Source organism: Medicago sativa, chromosome 5 (genome assembly GCF_051527215.1).
Source record: "Medicago sativa cultivar Bolivia chromosome 5, Bolivia_mono, whole genome shotgun sequence".
Taxonomy (NCBI): domain Eukaryota; kingdom Viridiplantae; phylum Streptophyta; class Magnoliopsida; order Fabales; family Fabaceae; genus Medicago; species Medicago sativa.
Window position 1 is genome coordinate 19,269,661 of NC_140753.1, and position 24,115 is coordinate 19,293,775.

Consider the following 24,115-nt stretch of genomic DNA (forward strand, 5'->3'; position numbering starts at 1 on the left):
CTGAATCGTAAGATGGAAAACATGTGATTTGATTTGGTTTAATTAACTTTTTGAAAAAAATCGAATTAAACCAAACCAATGTAATTCGGGCTAATTTTGGTTGGTTCAATTTTTTTTCAAGACAACACATAATTAAAATAATCGGCCAACGATTTTGATTATAATAGTTACAACAATTAACTAATCTGTAATGATTAACAATTATTTACTTTATTTTATAGTATAAATTTGGAATTACTTCATAATCATTCACTTAAATTAATTGATTAATGAAAACTGGGTACATGATTATTACATTCATTAATGAAAATGTTTAATTGAGATAGAGGAATAATTAATATTTACCTATTTTAATTTAAATTGGAACAAAGGATCTGCTAAAAAAATTGGGGTATAGGTGTTAACACACAATTAACAAAATAATAGAAACAAAATTCTGAATATTTATTAGGATCATTTTTCTGTCGAATTTTTTTTTTATAAGGATCATTTACTTAATTAACCCAAAAGAAAATGATAAAAGAAAAAGAGTCAATTAATAATATGTTTGTTTGGTCATTGGACCTAGCCCAGTACCCTAACAGAGTGTTGTTGAGTGAGTTTGCGATGAGTGACATGTGTTTGGTTAAATTAGTGTTTTTCTAATTATACGGTTCCATTCGGTTTGGTTCAGGTAGCAAAACAAAAACCGCACACCAAATCACTCGGTTGAGTAAAAATTTGTCTCGTATTCGAACCATTTTTTTCCTCTGTGATTTTTGAGGGTTGATTCCGTTTGCGGTTTCAATTTGTTTCTTCTTCTTCTGTCTCAAATTCTCAAATTAATTGCACTCAAAATAAACTCAAATACATCCAAACCAAATTCTCAATTTTGGATCTCCTTCTCGCATTTCAATTTGTTTCTTCTTCTCCTTCTTCCTCAAATTTCTCTTATATTATTTTCCCACACTCTCCTTTCTCTATTGCTGCCATCCAACTTCTATAAAGGGTGACCATCATCTTTAATCATACATAAGCATTGCCGCATTTTTGTTACTCTCCACACCTACATCATTTTCTTGCTTCAACAAGTTCATAAAAAAAATTGACCTATAAGACAGTGTCATTTTTTTTTTTGGTCAGGATAAGATAGTGTCTTTTATGGTTATTAAGTTTGGGAAAATTTGAAGATTTAGGTTACTATAATGATAGATTCTGAGATTTTTAGGTTCACAAACAATTTAGATTTTTTTTTTTTTTTGTGTGGAGATTTTTAGTCAAATTCTAATGTTAATGTTGTGATGTCTCCATGATGAATACTTAATGTTTTTGCATCTTATATTTTTTATTTTTTTATTTGAAGTTTTTGTGTTGTTCTCTTTTTTTCTTCAAGTTTGAGGGTTTTAAGTGTTCTCTATTTTTCTTCAAGTTGAAGGGTTTTAAGTTTCTGTCAACCTTTAATCTTTTAAAATAAATTGTATTTTCTGAAATAATTTTAAAAAATATGTTTATTTAAATAATATTTTTTTTGCTGGTAGTGCACCTCGCAAAAATCATTGAAGTACATTGACAAGTTGTCAATTGAAAATGTGTTTTTTAGAGGAGCTTGCTCTTTGCAGATTTCAGTGGGGGCATGCTCCTCGCAAATTTCATAATATCAAATCTCTCGTAGAAAATTGCAATGGGTTGTTTTGCGGGCGCATTGTGCTCCTTGGAAAATACGTACTTTCAAGGGTTTTTTTTAATGAATTTTGCTAGGATTTTGTCCTTGTGCAAATGTCGATTTTCTTGCGGTCGGTATCATATCACTTATGCACTAATTTTTTTTTGTAAAGAATATCATTGCTTTGATAATGAGTTTTCTATCTCGGAGTTTGGAACTAAGCTTCCATTATTAACTTAATGGTGGTTAGTAAAGGTTAAATTGATCTTAAATACCTAAATTCAATCTCTTTTTTTATAAGCAAAAGTTTTTTTTCTTAATGATAGTACAACGGGGACTCAACTCATTACAAAAGGGAAATATTTGGGTGTCATTAATGGCACCGTGCCATTACATCATGGCCATTGATGGCACCCAAACATTGTGGATGTGTGTGTGTGATGTGTGTGTGTGGTGGGGATCTAATGGCATGGTGCCATTAATGGCACCAAAGTGCCACCCTTACAAAAGAGTTGCATTATACACTATTAAGACAAGATAAAGGGTAATTCAACCAATCGAAAAGTATATAATATTTGATTTTACCCTAATGAGCAACACCTCAAGATAACCTCTTAATGGTATCAATCACCTCGTTCGAGTTGGTCATTTTCTTTTGAAGAGAATGTTGTTACTTTCCAACCAAATACATCAACCGGTAGTTAACCATAAAAGATGAGATATGTTAAGCTTCTTTTGTCCCCTTTACAAGGGAGTTAAATGACATAAAGTTTTTCACCTTCTCCTCCCCCCACGACGCTAGATTCCACCCAACCCAATAATAAACAGCGTCCTAAATTTCTTTCGCAATCAGACATGAGAAACAAAATAAATTATGGTGAGTTTCTATTTCGTTGAAACAAAGCACACAACATTTACTACTCGTCACCATAAATCCACACGTGTTGGTAATTGGTAAACTTCCTTGAAACAAACGCCACCCGAAAACGGAACAGAATTTTCCACAACCGTCGTGATCGGAACCATTCATAATTTACAAGTGCCACACTTAGCATAAGTCATAATTTAATCCATTGTATGATTTATATCATGGGTGGCCCTGAGGGCGGGCTTGATGGGCGGCAGCCCAGGGCACCACTTTTATAGGGGCACCAAAATTATTATTTTTATTAAGTAGTTAGTACTATGTATATGTATATATATCTTTAATTCGCTTTGATTAATTCTATTGAAAGAATATTTTTAGATAACTTTGATTATAAATGAATATTTTGCAACAAAAAATGCAAGAAGAAAAATATTTGAATAATTAAAAGGGTACAATTTATAGTTTCGTCCAGGGCACCAAAAATTTTAGGGCCGGCCCTGATTTATATGATGATTTTGTTTTCCGACATTTGCATAAGGCCGTCGCTTTCCAATAGGTACTAAGGCCGCTATTAAATTATGGCTCTTTAGAATAAATGTAAGGAAACAAAATCTTGGGTAATTGGGTAATTAATTTAAGTCCACTTTATTAACTTTTCAAATTAAAATAAGAATATGAACACATTGCCACTGAATTGCTCACTTTGTATGGATCTCATCAAATATATATCTTCAAAGTTCAAACATCTATCAACAAGAAAAAAGTGAATTGCATATTAAATGTGGAAAATAATGATATGTACTTTTCTGAGTTGAATATGAATTACTCCCATATCATTTACAAAATTCAAATTTCTTCATAAAGGATAGAGTAATGATATTTTGACATCCATTTGATGACAACTTTATTGACAACCTTATTTTTCTCACTTCTTATTGGTCAAAAACAATGGAGAGAGAAAAAGGAAGAGAAAGGATAACAACATCATGTGAGTATGAGAGAGAAAGTTGTCCAAAAATTGTCAAAAAATGGTTGTCGAAATATCATTTCTCTAAAGGATAATTACATTACATGGTTATCCATTATTATCACTCACATATTGAAGTTTGCCTCCGCACTCTCTTACTACATCAAGGCTAAAAAAAATATATTATCGTATCTTACTATTATGTAGTGTTGCTCATGATGATGTGCATATGGATTTTGATCGGTCCTTTTCATTTTGTTTTATCTTAAACTCTTGTTATAATTAACAACGGTGTTTAAGACATAACCGCATTTAATTTGCGTTGATTTCAACGTCAGTTAACTTGCGCTAATCACATTGTAGAGAAAAAAATACGGTGATCTAAATTTAAATTTAGGATTCGAAATAAAATGTGGTCAATCAAACCACTTAAAACATATTAAACAATTAATGGTTGAGAATATTCCAAAACAAGTTATATACCAAGAACATTGTAACTTTGTATCATAATTAATGATTAAGAATATTCCAAGCAAGTTATATCAAAGCCCAACTTCAATGAATCAATTATATAATTGACACACAACCTCCCCAACATACAGCTTTTCTCCACTATATTAGCTAATGATTACAATTAAACCAACCAACGCTACTACTTTCATTTTAAGATTCTGGATTGTATCTCTTACTTTTCCTCTTAAGATTCTAGTTTTGGATTATTATATATCTCTTAGACACCACTACTACTCCAAAGTCTAAACGCACCCTTCGCTCTCCAAATAATTAAAATAAAACCATGATCATTGTGATAAAGAGTTTTAACCAAATCAAGCTTCGAAGAGAGGTATAATACTAAAAACAAGTCTTGTAAATGGTTTGTCAAATGAGCATAAGCAAATTAACCCTCCACCAAACATAAGTTTGTTTCCTATCATTAGATTAATATGTCATTTCATATCACATTTGATCATTTTTTTAGGGAAATATCACATTTGATCAAATAGTAAAACTTATCAATCAATGGTGAAAAAAATGATTGTATATGGTGCAAGACTTTTTTGCTTTGAGGGAATATATGGTGCAAGACTTGTTGCACTTATGCACTACACGACTCTTAAAAATATTCTCAATTCTAATTGGTGACATTAGTAGATGTCTATTTCATATAAGAAATTGAGATCTCTAATTCAAAAACACAATATGTTCTATCACTACAAGAATTTTGCCTTTTACTGGCGGAATTAAACCCTCACTAATGCAAAAATTCCCTCAGTAATGCACATTACTGGCGGATTGCTGTCCCTCAGTAATATGAGCGTCAGAAATGTTACTGGCGGATTTTTCCCTCAGTAATGAGGGTGTAGTCCTGACAAAGCATTACTGAGGGATTTTTCCGTCAGTAATTACTGGCGGATTATTTCCGCCAGTAATTACTGACGGAATAATCCCTCAGTAATGTAGACTCAGATTTGTCATAATATTACTGGCGGATTTATCCCCCCAGTAATGTTAATCGAATTTGCATTACTGGCGGAAATGTCCGCCAGTAATGTACTCCACCTTTTTTTTTTTTTTTTGATCCCTTCCCCCACTTTTTGATTTTAATTAGAGAAATAAAATTAAATAAACACAAATAAATTAAAGAGATAATTTTTTTATTTAATACGACAAATTAATTAAACCACATATCATTATAATATTTGTACAATACATAAATAATTTTCATACAAAATCATAAATATTTTAATAATATTCCTACAATCTAGAAAACTAAGAAAAAAAACTAATTATCATAATATTCGGACAAATTTGATCTTGATCTCCCTCTCGGTGATCTTCGCTCCTATTTCCTCCTCTTCCCGTGTTTTGGGGATTTTCTTGCGAAGCCTCATCCATATAATTATTAAAGTATCCATATAATTATCCAGCTACCTTTGAAAAGCTTCAACAAATGCATATAACATGATATGATAATCTCATAAGAATAAAGACTACATTAATAGATGAATTTAACGAGTAGAAAAATAAAATAACGAAAAATTCATTCATTATATAGTTTAAAGAAATATTGATCTGTAACGAGATGCAGTGCAAATTAAAAACATACCTTAAGCTCAAGTGTACCAGCAACTGAATCTTCTGGTTCATCGCTTTCACCCTGCGCATGTAGAATACATGACAGAACAATTTAAAGTAATCAAACAAACAACATGAAATCACCAAAAGTATAAGATCAAAATCACATGTTCAAAAATGCAGATGACAATGATGGTGGTGCAGCAGCAATTCCAAGTATAAAATCTGTCCTAATGTGTTAGGGATGCGAATAACCACAATCCCACAGTATCATGCTGACTTCGAAAAGCTTCAATAAATGCTCTCATGGTGGTCTGTACATATATTCAAAATTAAATAAATATAAGTAAGTTATCGTATGGCAAACATTATTAAGGTTAAGCTTGTGAAAGAAACACACAACTCACAGTGCAAGAAATACACATAATAAACAATACAAATAAGGCAAACCACCTAATTGATCTTATAAATTAGAGAATAAAAATTGATCTTATAATTAGAGAACGAGGTAGTGATAGTTATTTAACCCTCTAACGTGAAATATATCACCCGGCGTCCACCTGCAATTTGTTCATGTTTTTAGTAGAAAACCCAAACTGAATTAAAAAGTGGCAGAAAGCAAACAACAACAGGAGCCGGTTTCGGACACAAACAGACCGAACCTGGGCAAAACAAAAAACTGCTACACTAAAGCAGAAAAACAAAACAGCCAGGGCACTAACAGAGAAACAAAATAATGACAGATGAGGAACACATTAATATACTGTTTATCTAAGTAGTAGAAATTGCTTAAGTAAACTGCTTATACAAGCACTTATATGACAAACATTTAAGTAAACTGTTTATCTAAACAGGACTTATATATAATGGAAAAGGATCATGACTAGCAAGCATATAGAGTGTCAAATAAACATTTAAGTAAACATTTTTTGGAAGAGCGACTTACATGACTAGCAAGCATATAGAGTGTCAAATAATAAGCTGCACCAGCCCAAGCTTTTTCCATCATTACTCCACTTGCCTTGGTTATCTTAGATGATAGAGGATAAATAAGATACAACCTCAATAAGTACTGGAAAATGGACGCCAGGCGAACTACATGCCTTGATGCAATCATTTCTGACCCCTTTATATTTGGAATTACAGCCCAAATGAGTACCTAGCGTTATACATGAATTATCAAATTGTTAGCCATGTTTGCAAACCATAAAATTCATATTTTAATTATGCGAAGAACGGCTAATACATTCTTTCAGGATTTGCGACTGTCCCTACAAACCAACACAGAACATTTAAACATATTTTGTACTCGCTCGCGCTTTATGGGAGTTTTAAAACATTTTCACAATTTCTTCAATGAATAAAGACTTATTCGGAATTTAAGGTGTCATGTAGGCATTATTGGGACATTCTTTGGCTGGTTTACTATAAGTAACGATAGAAGTGTAGAAAACCACTTGTGATGATGCCCTTGGAGGGTAAAGTGATTTATACTGATAATTAAAAATGAATATCAGGAATATACCTGAGGAAGTGGTAGTGCTGCAACAAGATCAGACCAAAATTCTTTTTTCATGTAGTTTGATGCAATCTTTGAGGAATCTATAATGAGTTCTCCTCGACCAGAAACACGAGATGAAGGAGCAATATAAGCAGTTTGAAACCTAATATAGATATGAATAATGTAAAATGCATCAACAAATGTTCTAATTATAGTAAGTGAAACTTCAAGACCAATTGACATATCAATACACTTTTCTTTCTTAGCAACTGGTAAGTAAAAGAAAAGCGGATCCACAAACAATGAAATCAAACAAGCTGCTAAGAATATTTTGTTCCATAAATTTATTCTAAGTCCTCTAGGATCGAATACTAAAATGGGTATAAATAAAATGGGTATAAATAAGTAAAACAACTTTGAGTAACCCATTTAAAAATCCTTACAGATCCCATTTAAAAATCCTTAAAGATCCAGTAGTAACATCTCATATCTACAAATAACAAAGAAATTAAATAAAATGAAAACTTTAAATAACACAAAATCAAATGAAAAATGAAAACTTTTAAGTAACCCAAATCAAGTAAAAATCAAAACTTTAAGGGAGAATTAGGTGAATCAAAGGTGCCGATGAACCTGGTTTAGTAATAACAACTAATAAAAGTTAAATTAATTAAGGGTAGGATGATCGGTTACTCACCCGATTCTTCTTCAACATTCTCCTCGATGCCTCTGAAAAATTGGTCAATCAATGGAAAAAGCTTAACAAACGAAAACTCAAAATCTAACTAAAATAAAAGTAAAAATTCCATAAATTTGGGGGTTTTTTACAATACCTTTTAGAACTTGAAATCTTGGAGTCAAAACTAAGAGAAGCAAGTAACAATCCTTCTTATAAGTGTTCTTCAAGGTAGGAGAGAAGCTTTTGAAGTTAGCAATGGGGTGGGGGAGTTCGGGTAGCCGACAGAGAATGAGAGAGAGGGGAACCTGAGATGAATTTATCTTCTTTTGTTACAATTTTAATGGGGTGGGGAAGTCTTTGATTTACTGGCGGAAATGAAAGGGTACTGGCGGGTATCAGAACATTATTGACGGATTTAAGTCGGCCAGTAATACAATGTCTTCTGCAGTGGTCCTACATTACCGTTATTGAGGGGAAAAGTCCGCCACTAATTCGATGCAGATTGGTTATTAGCATTATTGACGGATTTATCTGCCAATAATACTAATATAATTACTATTTATTTTTTTGTGTGTAATTTTCTGAATTATTGAGGGTTTTTTCCGCCAGTAATGCTATTGAGGGTTTTTTTTGTAGTACTGAGGGTTTAGACCGCCGGTAATTATTGAGGGATTAAATCCGCCAGTAATGCGATTTTGAATTGGTCAGTGATTAAGGGAATTCTTGTAGTGTATAATCATCGACACAATTACTTTATATATAAGGAATCAAATTTAAACCCAAAAAATCAATTTTATTTATCTAAATATGTTTCAGATTCTTATGAACATAACAATAGAGTTAAACAATAATTTTTAAATTCATAAATATAAATTACTTCAATGCACATTCATTCAACGAGTTTTGCAACACAAAAAAAAAAAAAAAAGAGCCGAGTTTTTTAATCAAAATTAAGTGAATGTAGACTAAGTTACATCTTTATGACTTAAGGTGGATGTAAAATAACTGCTTATATATATGTTTGATTGATTTATAACTCAAATTTTGAAGAATGAGACTCAATTAAAACATGAAATATTTCTAATTTTCCATCCATCAAATCAAATCAAATCAAATCCTAATAAATTCTCATAATCTCATATATGGCTCCCATATATATGCAACTATCATCAAGCACACTTACCCCACTGACTCCTTTTCCATTTATGTATTAAAATCATGTACTACCATTTGCTACACGATTCTACCTTAGAAAAGCATATGCCCACTAATATCATAAACTTTTCTCATGTAAATGTTGTGTTTCCCTTAGAGGGAACGCCATCATATTTCCATGTAGGAGCAACACCATTAATTATAGTCCATAGTATCCAGAAGAAATGACAAACAATAATCGGTGTACTTATATTATTATTTAGTTCTTTTGGCCAATAATTAATCCTATGCACTAACCTGGGAATAATTCAAACCCATTATGCATCACTAACAATGTTAAACTAATAGTATTGGCAACCATAAAGTTCGACAGTAATGAGAAGTCAAAAGTAGAGAACGACAACAATGCAAAGTTTGAATTATAATAACTTAGAATAAGATAAGATGCATGTTAATAATTGCTATCCATTGTGCTTATAAAGTGATGTTCGTTCACGACAAGTAAATAAAGGTTGCTTATAGTTTTTTTGGGAGCTTCTTTATCTTATTTTACCCTTCACACATTTTATTCTCCTCCTTTGTATTTGGTTAGTTGTTCACTTATTATATTAATTTTATTTTTTTAGTAGACTTTAATTACCTCTTGATCGAGTTTCGGATTACAATGATTTCTTTCTCTAGAAACCGAAAGTATAACAAAAAAATGAAATAGCTGAGATATGCAAAAAATTAATCTAAAGAACATCAAAACATGTGTATCGGTTGTGGTATGCCTTTGTCTCTATAATTATCGTTATGGCGCAGTTGGTTGTAGATTGTTAGATTAAGAGAGAGAAAAAAGGTATTTCTTAATCTAACGGTTTACAGTCGGATGTAATGCCGTTGTAGAGGACCCAATTCTGACATAGAAAACATTAACTATCCTAGAACAAACTCTTCAAAGGTCTAAGTTAAGCAATTTATCAACATCGAAACCATGCTATATCTTGTCTTGAGATAAAAGACACAATTTGTTGTTTTTGGATTTCCAAACTGTTGTATTTGGATTTCCAAATTCTATTATCTACTGAAGTTGTTACTAGGTTGAGTCACGACCAGGTCGCTCTCTTTAAGACGTTTCGTGGCACTGCCCAAAATTGTGCAAGGTAGACTATCAACCACGCCGCCTCCAGGATAAAACAAACCCAACTACAACTGTTCGATTAACTACTGCACTATAGAAAATCGTTCGAGATTTACACCTTCGAATATGGTACTAAGACCACTCTTTAATACTGAAACCACTTTAATATGGTATTATTACCATTCTATATGGTGCTAAGACGACTCAAATATGGTGTTTCCACCATTCTAACCTTTAAGTTCTCCAAACTTTCAATATGGTACTACGACCACTCAAATATGGTGATACCACCATTTCTCCTCAAATAGAAAAATATTTAAATAATTTATATACTGTTAAGATCATTCATAATTCCGATGGAACATTATTATTACGAAAGGGACTATGATCTTAATAGTACTCTTTATTCCGAAGGGACTTGGATTATCGAAGGGACTATGAACTTAAGACCACTCTTAATTCCGAAGGGACATTAAACCGAAAAGGGACTATGGTCTTAAGAACACTCTTAATTCCGAAGGGACAGAAAGGAGTAGAAGCAGAAGAAACTCGTTAGCACAAGTCGGAGGGAGAAGAGAGAAACCGCATAGGAAGCATCAACTGCGCGATTTGGTGTATTTTTTGAACTCAGTGGTGTCCTCTATTTATATAGAGATTCTGTAACTGTTTTAGCACAAATTGCGACAACAGTTACTCTTAATGGATAAAGTTAAAATGAAGTTTATCCATTAATCAGTTCAACAACACTTGTGGATAGGATCAAAAGAAACAAATCCACAAAAGTGGAGGAAACAAATTATTGGATTTGAATGAAGGAAATATAAGAGATTTAATTAAATTCTTATTCTTATCACAACCACCATAAGCTAAATTTATGGGAAGTGATATTCTCGAATAAAAATAATAATTACTATTATTTTTATCATTATCAAGTATTTGAAATTAAATACCGCAATTTAAACACTACTAATGTGTGTGTTCTATTTTATGTGGGACCCCACACTCTATTTTTTCAATTCACACAACATTAGATCAAAGTATGATTACTTGGTGTTTAATCTTCCAATTTATTTTCCAACATCACACTAATGTTCCAACAATCCCCCACTTGAATTTAAAAAATGGTTTCAATAATAACGTCAAAACGTTTATATAAGGTTGCTAATAAACAAAGGTGTCGCCTACAACTTGAACCTCTGCATAGCGAGTAAAATTCTGATTAACAAGAGTTGCTTACAGCATTGAACTCTATCTCAGACATAGAACCCACACACAAACCTTTTCATAAGGTGTATTCTAAAAGCTCGTGCGTTTATGGCCTTGCACGTGTATCCCGGTTTTAACGAACGCTCTAGGTATTCTGCCCCGAATCCCATAGGAACCGGCCCTTAGTTCCACGTTCGTATAGGTGAGTCTATCAAGAGTACTCTTGTAGCTATGTACTCCACTCCAAATAGAGTATAGATCTCATTAAGAGTTTCTATTATCTCATCCTTCTGTCACTACAGGAATCATGCTTTCTTACTTTTAACATAGCATGTTCTATCACTTGTGACTTGTTATTACCCATTGAACCTATTTCTTGGGATCTCCAGTCATGTAGGTTGAGTTACCATCACTTGTGACCTTTGGGCATTAGTCCCATCCTATTGGATGTGTTTAGGACTTTCTTTTTAGTAATTCCTTTCGTCAAAGGATTGACTAATTCTTTATCAGTACATACATGATCTAGTTTAACCGTTCCTTTTGAGAGTAGCTAGCTCTCCAATACTTTATGTGTTCATGACTTAATAATCATCTCTTACCATTGTGGTAACAATTCTCAGTTTTGTAATAGCTGCAGACTATCACAACAAATTAACACTTCTGGAAACGGTTTTATCCACTAAGGGATCTCAACTGGCAAGCATCTTGTCAACTTGCTTCTCCACTAGTTTTCTCTAGTGTTCTCATCTCAGATTCATTCCATAGTGGACTGAGTCAATATCATTTGTTTTAACAAACAACTCCTCTAGTGATGCTCAATGTGCAAACACTACTCGCTAAATATTCATCTGAAAGATGTTCTATTTTATATCTTGTACCATTTAAGTACAATAGGTTACTTCTAGTCAAGTAATCCTAGAGTCATAGTCTTCTTAAGGCACCTCATGACTCTTTCTATAGCATGGCAATGCTTTTCTTTTGTCTACTAGTAAACTTGCACAAGAGTTTTACGACATCGACAATGTCGGGTCTAATACATTCATTGGCTTACCTAAGGACTGCCAATGATGTTCGCATATTCTATTTGTTTAACTTCATCTCAAGTGTTCTTACACTTGGATCATAATATATGCTTGCAAGTTTACACTCAAATAATAACATTTTCTTAAGATCTTCTCAACTTTGTGAGATTTATCAAAAAAGTTCTCTTTTCTGATCTAGTAGTCTTGAAACCAAGAATTACTTCAACTTTGTCTAGGTCTTTCTTATCAATGTTATTGATAAACAATGATTTCACATAATTCATAACATGAATCTTTAAACCAAATATGAGCAAGTTGTCTTCATAGAGACATATGATCGTGCAAATATTATTTGTCACTTTCATTCACTTTATACTCATTCAATAACATTAGAATGTCAAATTTTTCATGTCATTCCTTAAGAATTTATTTTAGACCTCACAAAGAATTATCTAACTTACATGTCTTGTTTTCTTGTCCATGAATCGCAAAACTTTCAAGTTGTTCCATATAGATTTCTTCTTCTAGTTCACCATAAAAAAAGGCAACTTTCACATCCATTTGAAGTACTATCGAGTTATGAACGACAGCTAAAGGGACTATCACTCTTATGGATATGATTTTCGTGACTGGTGAATGAATGTCGAAGAAGTCTGTATTTTTCTCTGTCTAAAACCTTTGACTACAAGGAGAGCCTTGTATTCATCAACCGTACCATCAGGTTTTAGTTCCTTTTTTCCAAAATCCAAATATAACCGATTAGTTTTGCAACTATGAGACAAGTCAACCAAATATCATGTTTTGTTAGACTCTAGAAAATTCATTTCATCGTTTATAGCTTTTTGCCATAATTCAGCATCCAATGAGGATATAACTTCTTTCATGCTTAATGAATCTTCTTCCAATGTATAAACCAAGTTCATACTCTTTAGCAATTTTAGTTTTCTTACCTCCTTTAGAAACTACCCACATTCATTAGTAACTGCCCATGTTTTATACCATTTACATTTCGTTTTTTTTTTTATGAAACCATTTACAATTTGGTTGTCATCTTACGGTACTGCTTTTCTTTTTTCTTTTTTTGTTAATTTTTTCTTTTTTGGATCTTGCTCTTAGTTCATGTAATATATAATTTTAAATAAAATTTACAATAAATATTGAAGCAAGTTTAGTTAAATAAAATTTATAAAAAAATTGTTAAATAAAAAATGTCAATTAAATTCATAAATACATTTATCATTTTGGAGATGAAATAAATTTAAATATTTAAAAATAAATACATTAAGTAAAAAAAATTATATATATGATTTATTAAAAAAAATTAAACAAACATGTCTTTTTATGTCATTTTATATTTATCAGCTACTTCAGCAGTTAATTTTACCAAACACTTTTAGGCTGTGTTTGATAACACAAAAAAGCTAGCTTATAGCTTGTTGGACTAGCTTATAAGCTTGTTTTGATAGAATGAAATGTGTTTGGTAAAAAGCTTTTCTTATTAGCTTATAGCGTTTTTTAAAAAGCTAATCCAAATAGCTTTTTAGCTTATAGCTTGTAGCTTTTCACATTTTATTCCATTTTTAACCTTTAATATCATTTTTTATTTTAAAAAAACTACCCACTCGAGAAAAAGTACTACCCACGTTGTGCTTATTTTATTTTACGGTTTCGTTATTTGATTTTTTTTTTTTATATACGTACCCACTCAAGAAAAAGAAACTAGCCACATAGTTATGTGATATATCAATTAAATTCATATATACATATTTATCATTATTTTTTCTTTAAACATATTTACCAATTTACACAAAGAAATAAATATCCATAAAAGGCTCCCCTAATCTCAATTAAATTCATATATTACATTTATCATTTTAAAGATAAAAAAATACTTTGACATAAACTAAAATTGTTTTAATAAATATATTAGTTAAAAATGTTTATAAATTATATTTATAACATATTAAATATATGTCATCAAAAAAATACTAAACATATGTGTACTTTTATGTCATTTTATATTTATCAGTCACTTCAAAAGCTAATTTTACCAAACACTTTAATTTCAATTAACTAGTTTTTCAGCTATAAGCTACCAGTCATCATCTATAAGCTAGCTTTTCAGCTATCAGCTAGCTTATCAGCTATCAGCTAGCTTATAACTTATTTTTACCAAACACACCCTTAATGTTAATAAGTTAACTTTTCAGCTATAAGCTATCAGCTATCAGCCATCAGCTATAAGCTAACTTTTCAGCTATCAGCTATCAGCTAGCTTATAGCTTATTTTTACCAAACACACCCTTAGACTGTGTTCGGTAACAACAAAAAGCTAGCTTATAGCTTCTTGAATTAGCTTATAAGCTTGTTGGATCAAAATGTGACGTGTTAGGTAACAAGTTTTTCTCATGAGCTTATAGCTTTTTTTGAAAAGCTATTTCAAGTAGCTTTTAAGCTTGTAGCTTATAGCTTCTTATAATTTTTTCCAATTATAACCTTGTTAATTTAATTTTATTATTTTTAAATTAAAAAAAAAACCACCCATGTTCCCACGTTTTAAGGCTTACTGCCACCAACCTCACACCTTATTACAAGTCACGGCATGGTATATAGTTTTCTAAATTTTGTTGTTCATTTTTTTTTTTTTGACCTTGCTTTTAATTCATATAATATTGAATGTTAAATAAAATATATAATAAATAAATAGTGAAACAAGTTTAGTTAATAATATTTGTCGAATAAAAAATGCCAATTGAATTCATAAAGCACATTTATCATGTGAAGATGAAAATAATTTCAAATAAATTTGAGTAGTTAAAAAATATACATTAAGTAAAAAAATTTGCATATATAATTTTTAAAAAATAAATAAATAAACATGTCCTTTTATGTCATTTTATACTTATCAGCAACTTCAACAACTAATTTTACCAAACACATTATTTTTAACAAGCGAGCTTTTCAGCTATAAGCTATCAGCTATCAGTCATCAGCTATAAGCTATCTTTTCAGCTATCAGCTAGCTTATAGCTTCTTTTTACCAAACAGAGCCTTAGTGGACTGAGTTTATATAACCAACATAGCATATATCTCGCTTCTGTATATATTTTGCATTAGCAACTTTAGATAACTTAATATAACACATGCAATCCCAAAAGTATGAACCGAAACTGGAGTACATTACTTGTAATTAATTATTGTATTTATAGTTTATATTGTGCTTGTTACTTATTCCTGAATTGAGTCATTGACATCCATGTGTTTTTCATATTTTGATACTAAATTATTCATGTGAAATTTAAGTTATGGGGACACATGCATGTGTGCTTACAAATGGAAAAACAATAATGGTATGGGCTCATAGGAAAGACATCCCATTATAATTATTATGTCAATAAATGAAACCTGCTAATATAACCTAGAAAGGTGATTGACCATGTTTCATATAACATTGTACAGATAAAATTAAGTCATTAGAGTAATCAATAAAATAAAGCAGCAGCAACACTGGCCGGTAATACGATAATAATTCATCGACATTCTTGACATAATCACTCACTAGATCACAAAAATAACTGTCATATTGATCTTGATACTCAATCATTGGTGCCTCCGGTGATTCGGATTAAAAATTATATGAAATTTCTCTTCCTTGTTCACAACTAAAGCAACCCTTGCTCATTTTGAACAGCCATAACCTACCTACTGTCACACTGGGAACAACTCTATTCAAAAAGTGGACATGAACGAATGTTGTTCACGATTAGGAGGAAAGAAAGAGTGGGAAAACACAAACAATGTTAGACTGTATGTTGGCTGTAAGAGACATTCAATTCATCCAAGCAAACAGGTTTTCCTATAGTGATTACAGACTTCACAAAAACTAATATTAAAAGGTAACTTCACAAGATATTATGGTACTAACAAATATAACAAACTTTCAAGGGACGTAACAATAAATAACACCGGAAATCTGTTTAACTGCCAATGCCAGGGAATTAGTCATAATCCTTTGCTTTTTACAGTCCTTGGATCCAGCATTAAAACTTGGTCGGACAAAGGCAGTCATCAGTTCCGGACACCCTCTAACTTCTGCTTTTGGACTTCTCCATGGCCCTGGGAGCTGTGGAGGAAAGAAAATACACTTGAGCAAAGAGAGGCAGATAAATTGGAGTTCGGGAAATTACATCGTGTTAATGTTGATTAAACTTAAATTGACTTTGGCTGATGCTATGGGAACTTAAAATCAAGGTTAAAATGTTATGTAGGATTTGCTAAAACAAGGTCTTATCTAAAGTTCCCACATGTTTACAAATAGCAAATGATGTTCCAACTAAAATACACTTCTTTTGGTGGATACACCCATAGCTGAAATCTCCAAATAAAATTACTCAAACTACACTGATAAATCAAGTATATATTTTGCAACTCATGGTATTTACTTGCAGTATTCAGTTTTGCTTATTGGTTGACCCAAATCAAAGGCAGGAAACAATCTAGTCTAGAATAAAATTAATACTGCAATTCTTATACCCAACTAAAGTTTGAAGTACTCCATGACATAAGGATATACTGTTATATCGACATAATGTTTATTTGGATATATACTACAGTGATCTCATTTGACATATCAGGATCATAATCCATCAATTCATTTCAGTGTTGCCCAAAGAAAATAAAGGAGACAAATACAGAAGCATGAACATTCCAAATACACTTAAATAACTCGCATGTTAAAAATTATTGGCTTGTTTACAAATACACTAGTACATGAATATTTACTGATACATAAGCACCGCATATATTGCTTGAAAATACAGATGCATGCGTAGGAAAAAATCTTATGAACCTTCAAATTTAATTCATTGCTCCATTTTAATTAATTACTCCACATTTTCTACATTTCATACTGATTGTAGCGACAGCCAAATGAACCATCACTGAGAACACATACCTAACCCAATGGCGTCAGAACCCTTCATTATTTTCAGCCTTCTGCAAGTATCAATGAACATCCTGCACATACATAAGGAATTGCAATTTAGTGAGTGGGATGCAAACCTTATGTCATTCATTCAGTCCATTTTCTTGGTTTTAAGATACTAGAATTTGCATCAACACTTAATGCCTAAATAGACAAGCCCGTAAATTACAGAACTATAATACTAGAGGAGTGCTACTATGCTAGCAACACACTCACACTTTTCAACATACTCTCTTTGATTGGGTAAAATTCACACGTGTCCCACCATATTACGTGGGTCCCACATTATTTTGGTTGGCCGCATGCGAATTTTAATCAAAGAGTGTTGAAAAGTGTGTTGCTAGCATTATTAATAATCATATTCAGCAACACAATCCTGGTCATGATCAAATTCTTCAGTCTGGATACTAATGAACAAGTCATAGCATACACGACACTTCGATTAGAACCTGAATTTCTTCAAAAAAAATATAGATAGACACATTACAGAACACAAAAACACTGTAAATCCATTTAAGATGGGAGAAACAAAGGACAAGAATTTTTTATTTTTATTTTTAATAAAAATGAGCTGAAGTTTCTTAGAGGGGCATGCACATGCACCCTCCATGCCAAAGCCCCATATTCTAACTATTCCCTCCTCACATTTTCATTAAGTACCCCTACTGAATTCCCCGCACCCCATTCATACTAATTTGCCAATGCCATATAGCCAATGTGTTATGAAGCAGATAATTATCTACAATATTCCATTTTTGTCCCAACTCAAATGCATTAGTTTAGTACATCCCAGCAACATTATGCAGCCCTTCAGTACCAGATGTATTATTACACAATAGAATATAATATCACAAAAAAGACAAAAATAACAACATTCAAAAATCAAAATACACTTCAATACATTGAATTGATTCACACTTTTAAATATATTGAATTAGCCAAAAAATTCTGTAGCAGGATTGAAAAGACAGGAAGAAACCTAAGGATAGTGCATGCTGAACTGTGATTTCAAAATAACTTTGCTTTCTAAAAAGGGAAAATTTTCTTGATACTTTTTCAAGCAAGTGGCAAGTTACTTAGATGAGCAATTGCATGCAATATCCATTATACTTGGTATCACATCTGTCAAAATTATAATTCGCATTTGTAATATGTTATGCGCCCATCAGTTGTTCTCGGTAGCCATGACATGAGCCCCCTAATTTTCGATTAAAAATTACAAGTTCAATTATTTGCAGTATTAACTTTCTCGATTCACTATATCCATCTCTTAATTTGACAAATGATCTTTTATCATAATATTTTGAATCAAATTGAGTAATATTAGTGCTTACCCATGTTGAGCAAATTTCAGGAATCACTAATAAAACAAGAACCCTTGAATGTTATGTAGTATTTGAAAAATAAAAGTGATATCATACCACCGCTGTTTGGCATGAAAAAACATATGATTGATCACTAGACCTAGCACTCAAAGAACAGACACAAGCAATTAATTAATCTTCTAAACCACAAATGTGCCTATGAGTATACATGGAAATTGGATTAACCAGTAAACCTGAGAGACTCAACCCAACAATATTTGTATATAAGATATATTCTCAATTTGCAAATTGATTTAAGTAGAAAGTAGAAGAAAATAAGTCAACCCAGAAATATGGATCAATTGGTCTTTCGGGACTTCCAAGGGGGCATACAAGTAGGACTCGCTCCATATACATTACCACAATCTCTAATCCCTTCGTTTCACAATGAGTGTCTCTTTAGAGAAAAAAAAAATTGTTTCAAAATGAATGTATGTTCACTTTTCAATGGAAACTTTTCCAATTATGCCCTCAAATGAATGTTGTGTACACTACTTCGAAGGTAATATATTCTACTTTTGTAGGAAACACACCAATAGTTATTAGGGGTAGTTTAGGAAAAGGGTTATGTCTTTTGACAACCTTTTTGTATTTCTTAATTTGTATGCGGAAACCTTAAACGACACTCATTTATAAACGGAAGGAGTGCAAGTCTAATTCTGGACTCTCTAATGATCATTATGACTTACAATTACTTATTAATTACAAAATCAATCAATTATTGCTGATCATTATGATTACTTACTTTTTTAGACTATATATTTGCAAAAGCATTTACTCCATTGTCTCAGAAGCAAAATAGTGACTACTATTACGTGAAAAAATATAGCGAGAAAACAAAGATGCAAAAACCAGAATTTAAAGAACATCTTACTCCCATGGTACGTCCCCTACAAGCATCCAGTCTCCATCTTTATCTTCATAAGTGAGAACATATTCTGAACCATGCAAAAGGTCCCTCAGCTTGCTCTCACTCATCATTTCTTTTCCTGGAGCTCCATGGGAACCACACTGGCCTGCCATTACACAATCGCCAAAGATTTCAGAACAAAAATAAAGCAACAACCAACTTCATCATCAGCAAAAACAAATTTTATTGTTAAAATAAATTAAAATAACAACTCACCTAGAGTAAAACAGCTGAACATCTTCTCAAGGGCAGAAGATAGTTGCTGATATGTTGTATAAGTTCTTAGATCTACCTTCCTAAGATAGGGAGCACCATCCATGCTGACCTTCACAAAGAGTGCAGTGGGACCTGGTTTTCCATCCACTTCATCATTGTTGTTCTTGGAAGCGTTGGCCATCGAGTTTTTCCTAAATGATCTTATAGGAGGCCAACCAACAACTCGTGCCCTGTCACATATGAAAATTTACCATATCAGGATTAGGATATCTAGAAACACAAAAAACCAAATCATACATGTTTGTTCAGCTACTAGTCTTGTGTAAATTAAGATCCTTGAGTAGTTGAGTTGATAGATTTTACTTACTTAGATGCCGGTGCACAACCAGCGATAGAAGCAGCACCTGCCTGATTATGACCAGTAGTTCCTCTAGCTGCACAAGGCCTTTCCTGCAAAACCTTACTCGGGATTTCTTTCACTGTGCTCGCCTGAGCTCCACCAGGTCTAGGCGATAGCATCACGTTAATCCCTGAATTAGCATTAAACTTACCCTGCATAACAAATATTGTAAACACCATTAAACCACTAAAACAAAACATACACTTCTCACCGCATAAACCAACTTCATCAAACTAATCACCTGCGAAAACCCATCAACGGTATCAGCAAATCCTCTCTTATTCCCCGAAACCACATTCTTCTGCAAACCATCTTTTGCAGGAAGTAAAGGGAACAATGGTTTCTCATCAAGCTTTGTTACGTAAAAATCCGAATCCATTTCCCTCTCGGGTGATTGAGATCCGGGAAGACCCAACCTCAACTCAGTAGCCTTCAAATTCAAGTTCACTTTTTTCTCATCACACAAACTTGGCAGAGTTGAATCACAACTGTCCACCGATGAACAATCAGACAATCCCAAGTAATTCCGTTCCATCGTCGACGACAGTTTGCGCCGCCCTTCCTCCTCCGTAGCCACCGCCGTCGGAGACATTTCCCTAACCAACTTCAAAACCACAGTTCACTTCACAATCTACCACCAAAATACAAAAGAAAAAAAAAATCAACATTAAACCAATACCAAAAAACTAACTAAAAACTAACTAAATTATACTAATAATTAACAACAATAATTAGATTGTAAAAAAAAAAAAACTAATTTGTAAGATCAGAAAGGCATGAATCATAAAGATCACACCATTAATAAGCAATTTAAACAACAAGGAATCACTAAATAGTGCCATGAAATTTTAAATTGAAAAAATCATAAAAAAAAAACATATACATGCTTTAAATTAACTAGCTTTAAAAACAAACATAAATGGTTAATTCATAAACACATTCACTAAAAAATAACATATGCATGTCTTAAATTAACTAGAGTTAAACACAAACATAGTTTCATAAACAGATCATTAAAACACATAATCAACTTTTTTAACTACTTAACTAACAAATTAACTTCACACAAAATCATATCATCATAATAGCATAACATGCATCACATACTCAAATTTTTCTTCAAAAAAATAAAATAAAAAATAGCTCAATAGATCCATAAACACACACAAAAACAAAACCCTTACTAAAAAAATGAAAAAAAAAAACTCACACTATCAACAAGAAGAAGAAGAACTTGAATAGCTGAACAGAATGATAAGCAGAGATGAAAAAGCACGTTTGTAAGAAAATCGATTATTGAGTTAAGCAGAGAAAGAAAGAAAGGTTTTAGAAAGAAGCTAAAAACGCAATGAATGGAAATGTTAAGACGGAAAAACCAAAAGTTATTGGGAACGAGTAAGGGTAAAATGGGAAATAAGTTGGAAAGTGGTGTCGTTTAGTTAGTTTGATATTGATGAAGCGGGACCAGGTTTGAGTGGAGTTGGACGGTTGTGATTGTTTCTGACGGAGAAATCGGGGCCGTTAGTTTTATATTGGTCTGAGGAGACAGGGAAATTAAATAAGTTGTCGCTGTTAACAGGTGCTATGAATGATAATCATAATGAGTCTGAAAACTACTGTTTATGCTTTTGAGTTAATCTCTCATTTAGCCACACTAGTTACAATTGAACCATGACACTTCTTGGATTAAGTTTGTTCTGTGTCCAACACCAGCACGATATTGACACATATAATTACATTGAATTATGTGATTTTCTTAATTTAACAGCAGTGTTGGCATGTCAGTGTCCGTATTGTGTTCGGTGCCTTGTTGTGTTTGGTTATGTGGAAATAAAAATTGATTTTACAAGAATTGATTTTGAAAATTTGATTTTGAGAAAAAGTTAGTTGAATGTAAGATAACTAGGATACCATTACCCGTGCGTTGCACGGCTTTTGTCCCTATTGATTCGATTACACGAACCAACACCAATATCAAAAAAAAAAAATTTAATATTTTAGTTTATTAATACAAGAATAAGAAAAAGATTATGATGCATCAAGGTTTCGGAAATAAAATAGAGGTATATCACGTGATGAAATTATAGAACGAATGGAAATCAATATTTAAAAAATGTTAAACTTCGAGTGATTGGACAAAAGATGAAAAAGATGCAAAGTAACTATTAAATTTAAAAAAGACGACCTCTAAAGTCTTAATTACGGAAAATTCATAAGAATAACATGGAACAGAGCGTTGATCCACCTAATGAGCAGAAGCGGATCACATGATCTAAAATGACAAATCCAAAATCAAAAATACTGAATATATGACTAAATTATAACATTACAAGGTCAGAAACGACACCAAGGTACAATACAAAATATTTATTTGATTGAATTATACAAAATATTGCTATGATCAAATATATTTATGTAATATTTATTTTTGTTAAACAGTCCCACATCGGATAAGAGATGGTATGACAATGTGTTTATAAGTGGGACAATCCTCACCTCAAAAGCCGATTTTGTGGATTGTGGTAGGCTCAACCACGATTTCTAAGATGATATCAAATAGAGCTTTCAAAATGGGATGGACCTACCGGGCCGGCCCGGAAAAGTCCGAAAAAATGTAGGGCTTGAACGCAAAAATCTGGGGCCTTTTAAAACTGGGCCTTTTTTAGCCCCAGTTCGTTGAGGCCCGGTCCCGTCGCGAGCTAGCTTGACTGGGCCGCGGGTAGCCCGTTAATTTATAATTATTTTTTGACATTATTATTTATAATTTTTTGAACAAATTTAAAGTATAATGACATTAACTGAAGAATGCTTTGCAAGAACGAAAATTGTTACCACATGATTGACCCGAATAAAACGTAGAGCTTGGGCATAAAAATTGTAACCCAAATTTTTTTCAGGGCTTTTTAGCTCAACCTATAAAAGCCTACAAATTGTTTGGGCTAACCCATACGGGCTACGGCAACCCCGGCAACCCGAGTAAAGAAAATTACAGCTCTCTAGTGTGGGGTGTATGTAGCCCAATTTCTGATTTCTCATAAGAACATCAGCCCAATCCAACAAAGCCTAAATTATTTGTGTTGTTTGTGTATGTTTTAATTATGTACTGTAATGTTTGTGTTGTTTGTATAAGCCTTATTATACCAACTCTTTTCTATCTTTCTATTTGGTTCTGTCGTTTTGCATTACATTTTAAGAAGGCTTCATCTTAAAACAACATAGGAAAGGTATCATTAGATAACATAGACTAAGATGTTTTATCTGATGTCAAGCTTCAATTTCAAACATGTATCTATGTTCTTCTTTTTGTTCATGGCTTTCATTTGATTTTAAATGTTTGGATCTAACACTCAATTATTACCACAAGATGAAGGTACCCTTCATTTCTTTTTCAAATGCCTCTAAAGGTCAATAGATGCAAAGTAGCAACATTGAGGAAAAATGCACGGAAAAAAATTCGACTTCACTACTTGGTTTAAGCACAAAGAATGAGGTTTAACTTGTATGAAGAACAAAAGTTATCCTATATAAATAAGAAACTCACAATTTTTGCATTGAAATTACTCTATACAATTGAATGAAACGAATAAACCAACTTTTTAGTGTTTAAAAAAATAACAATAAGTTAGGCAGGCTGACTTGTTAGCCCGGGAGCCCGTATAGAGCCGGGCTCAGACTCTATTATTCCAGCCCATATTTAAATAGGGCCTTTTAGCTCCGCCCTAAAAAGCATGGTACCCGATTGGCTGGCTCGAAACGGGTCAGATAACCCGTTTTGAAAACTCCAAGATAATTCTAAATCTGCGGAACAGTTCTTCTAAAATTCCTGGCTAGTTGAGGTTCCTTGATTGTTATTTTACCAAATTATCCTTGTTAACTATATGTTTGTTTTCCACCGAAGTAAAATAAAACTTTGAGAATAGCGTACATAATATTTATTGGAGGGTATAATTGGACAGAAAAATTATTCCATCGGAAACTGAAAATGACATCTATTTTTTTTTT

General features: G+C 32.4%; 2 protein-coding genes across 5 annotated transcripts; both read right to left on the reverse strand.

Moving 5' to 3' along the window:
* Nucleotides 1-5,149: 5,149 nt before the first annotated feature.
* On the reverse strand, nucleotides 5,150-8,426 carry LOC146920800 (protein CNGC15a-like). Of its 3 annotated transcripts, XM_085714243.1 has the most exons (6): nucleotides 7,888-8,426; nucleotides 7,752-7,783; nucleotides 7,079-7,217; nucleotides 6,500-6,712; nucleotides 5,585-5,635; nucleotides 5,150-5,419 (listed from the first exon to the last, which is right to left on the reverse strand). In XM_085714243.1, exons 3-6 carry the CDS (start codon nucleotides 7,127-7,129, stop codon nucleotides 5,381-5,383), a joined length of 354 nt encoding a protein of 117 aa, XP_085570369.1. In that variant the 5' UTR covers nucleotides 7,130-7,217; nucleotides 7,752-7,783; nucleotides 7,888-8,426; the 3' UTR covers nucleotides 5,150-5,380. The 3 variants fall into 3 exon arrangements, 2 of the variants coding, with proteins under 2 accessions (XP_085570369.1, XP_085570368.1); XR_015011922.1 differs by lacking the exons at nucleotides 7,752-7,783; nucleotides 7,888-8,426 and having other exon boundaries at nucleotides 5,585-5,867; nucleotides 7,079-7,576; XM_085714242.1 differs by lacking the exons at nucleotides 7,752-7,783; nucleotides 7,888-8,426 and having other exon boundaries at nucleotides 7,079-7,576.
* Nucleotides 8,427-15,967: 7,541 nt separating this feature from the next.
* Nucleotides 15,968-21,463, reverse strand: LOC146920801 (auxin-responsive protein IAA8-like). 2 transcript variants are annotated; one of them, XM_085714245.1, is made up of 7 exons: nucleotides 21,324-21,463; nucleotides 20,355-20,735; nucleotides 20,081-20,265; nucleotides 19,714-19,943; nucleotides 19,462-19,603; nucleotides 17,194-17,255; nucleotides 15,968-16,362 (listed from the first exon to the last, which is right to left on the reverse strand). In XM_085714245.1, the coding sequence occupies exons 2-7, from the start codon at nucleotides 20,703-20,705 to the stop codon at nucleotides 16,325-16,327; spliced, it is 1,008 nt and encodes a 335-aa protein (XP_085570371.1). In that variant the 5' UTR covers nucleotides 20,706-20,735; nucleotides 21,324-21,463; the 3' UTR covers nucleotides 15,968-16,324. The 2 variants fall into 2 exon arrangements, with proteins under 2 accessions (XP_085570371.1, XP_085570370.1); XM_085714244.1 differs by having other exon boundaries at nucleotides 20,355-20,744.
* Nucleotides 21,464-24,115: the final 2,652 nt, after the last annotated feature.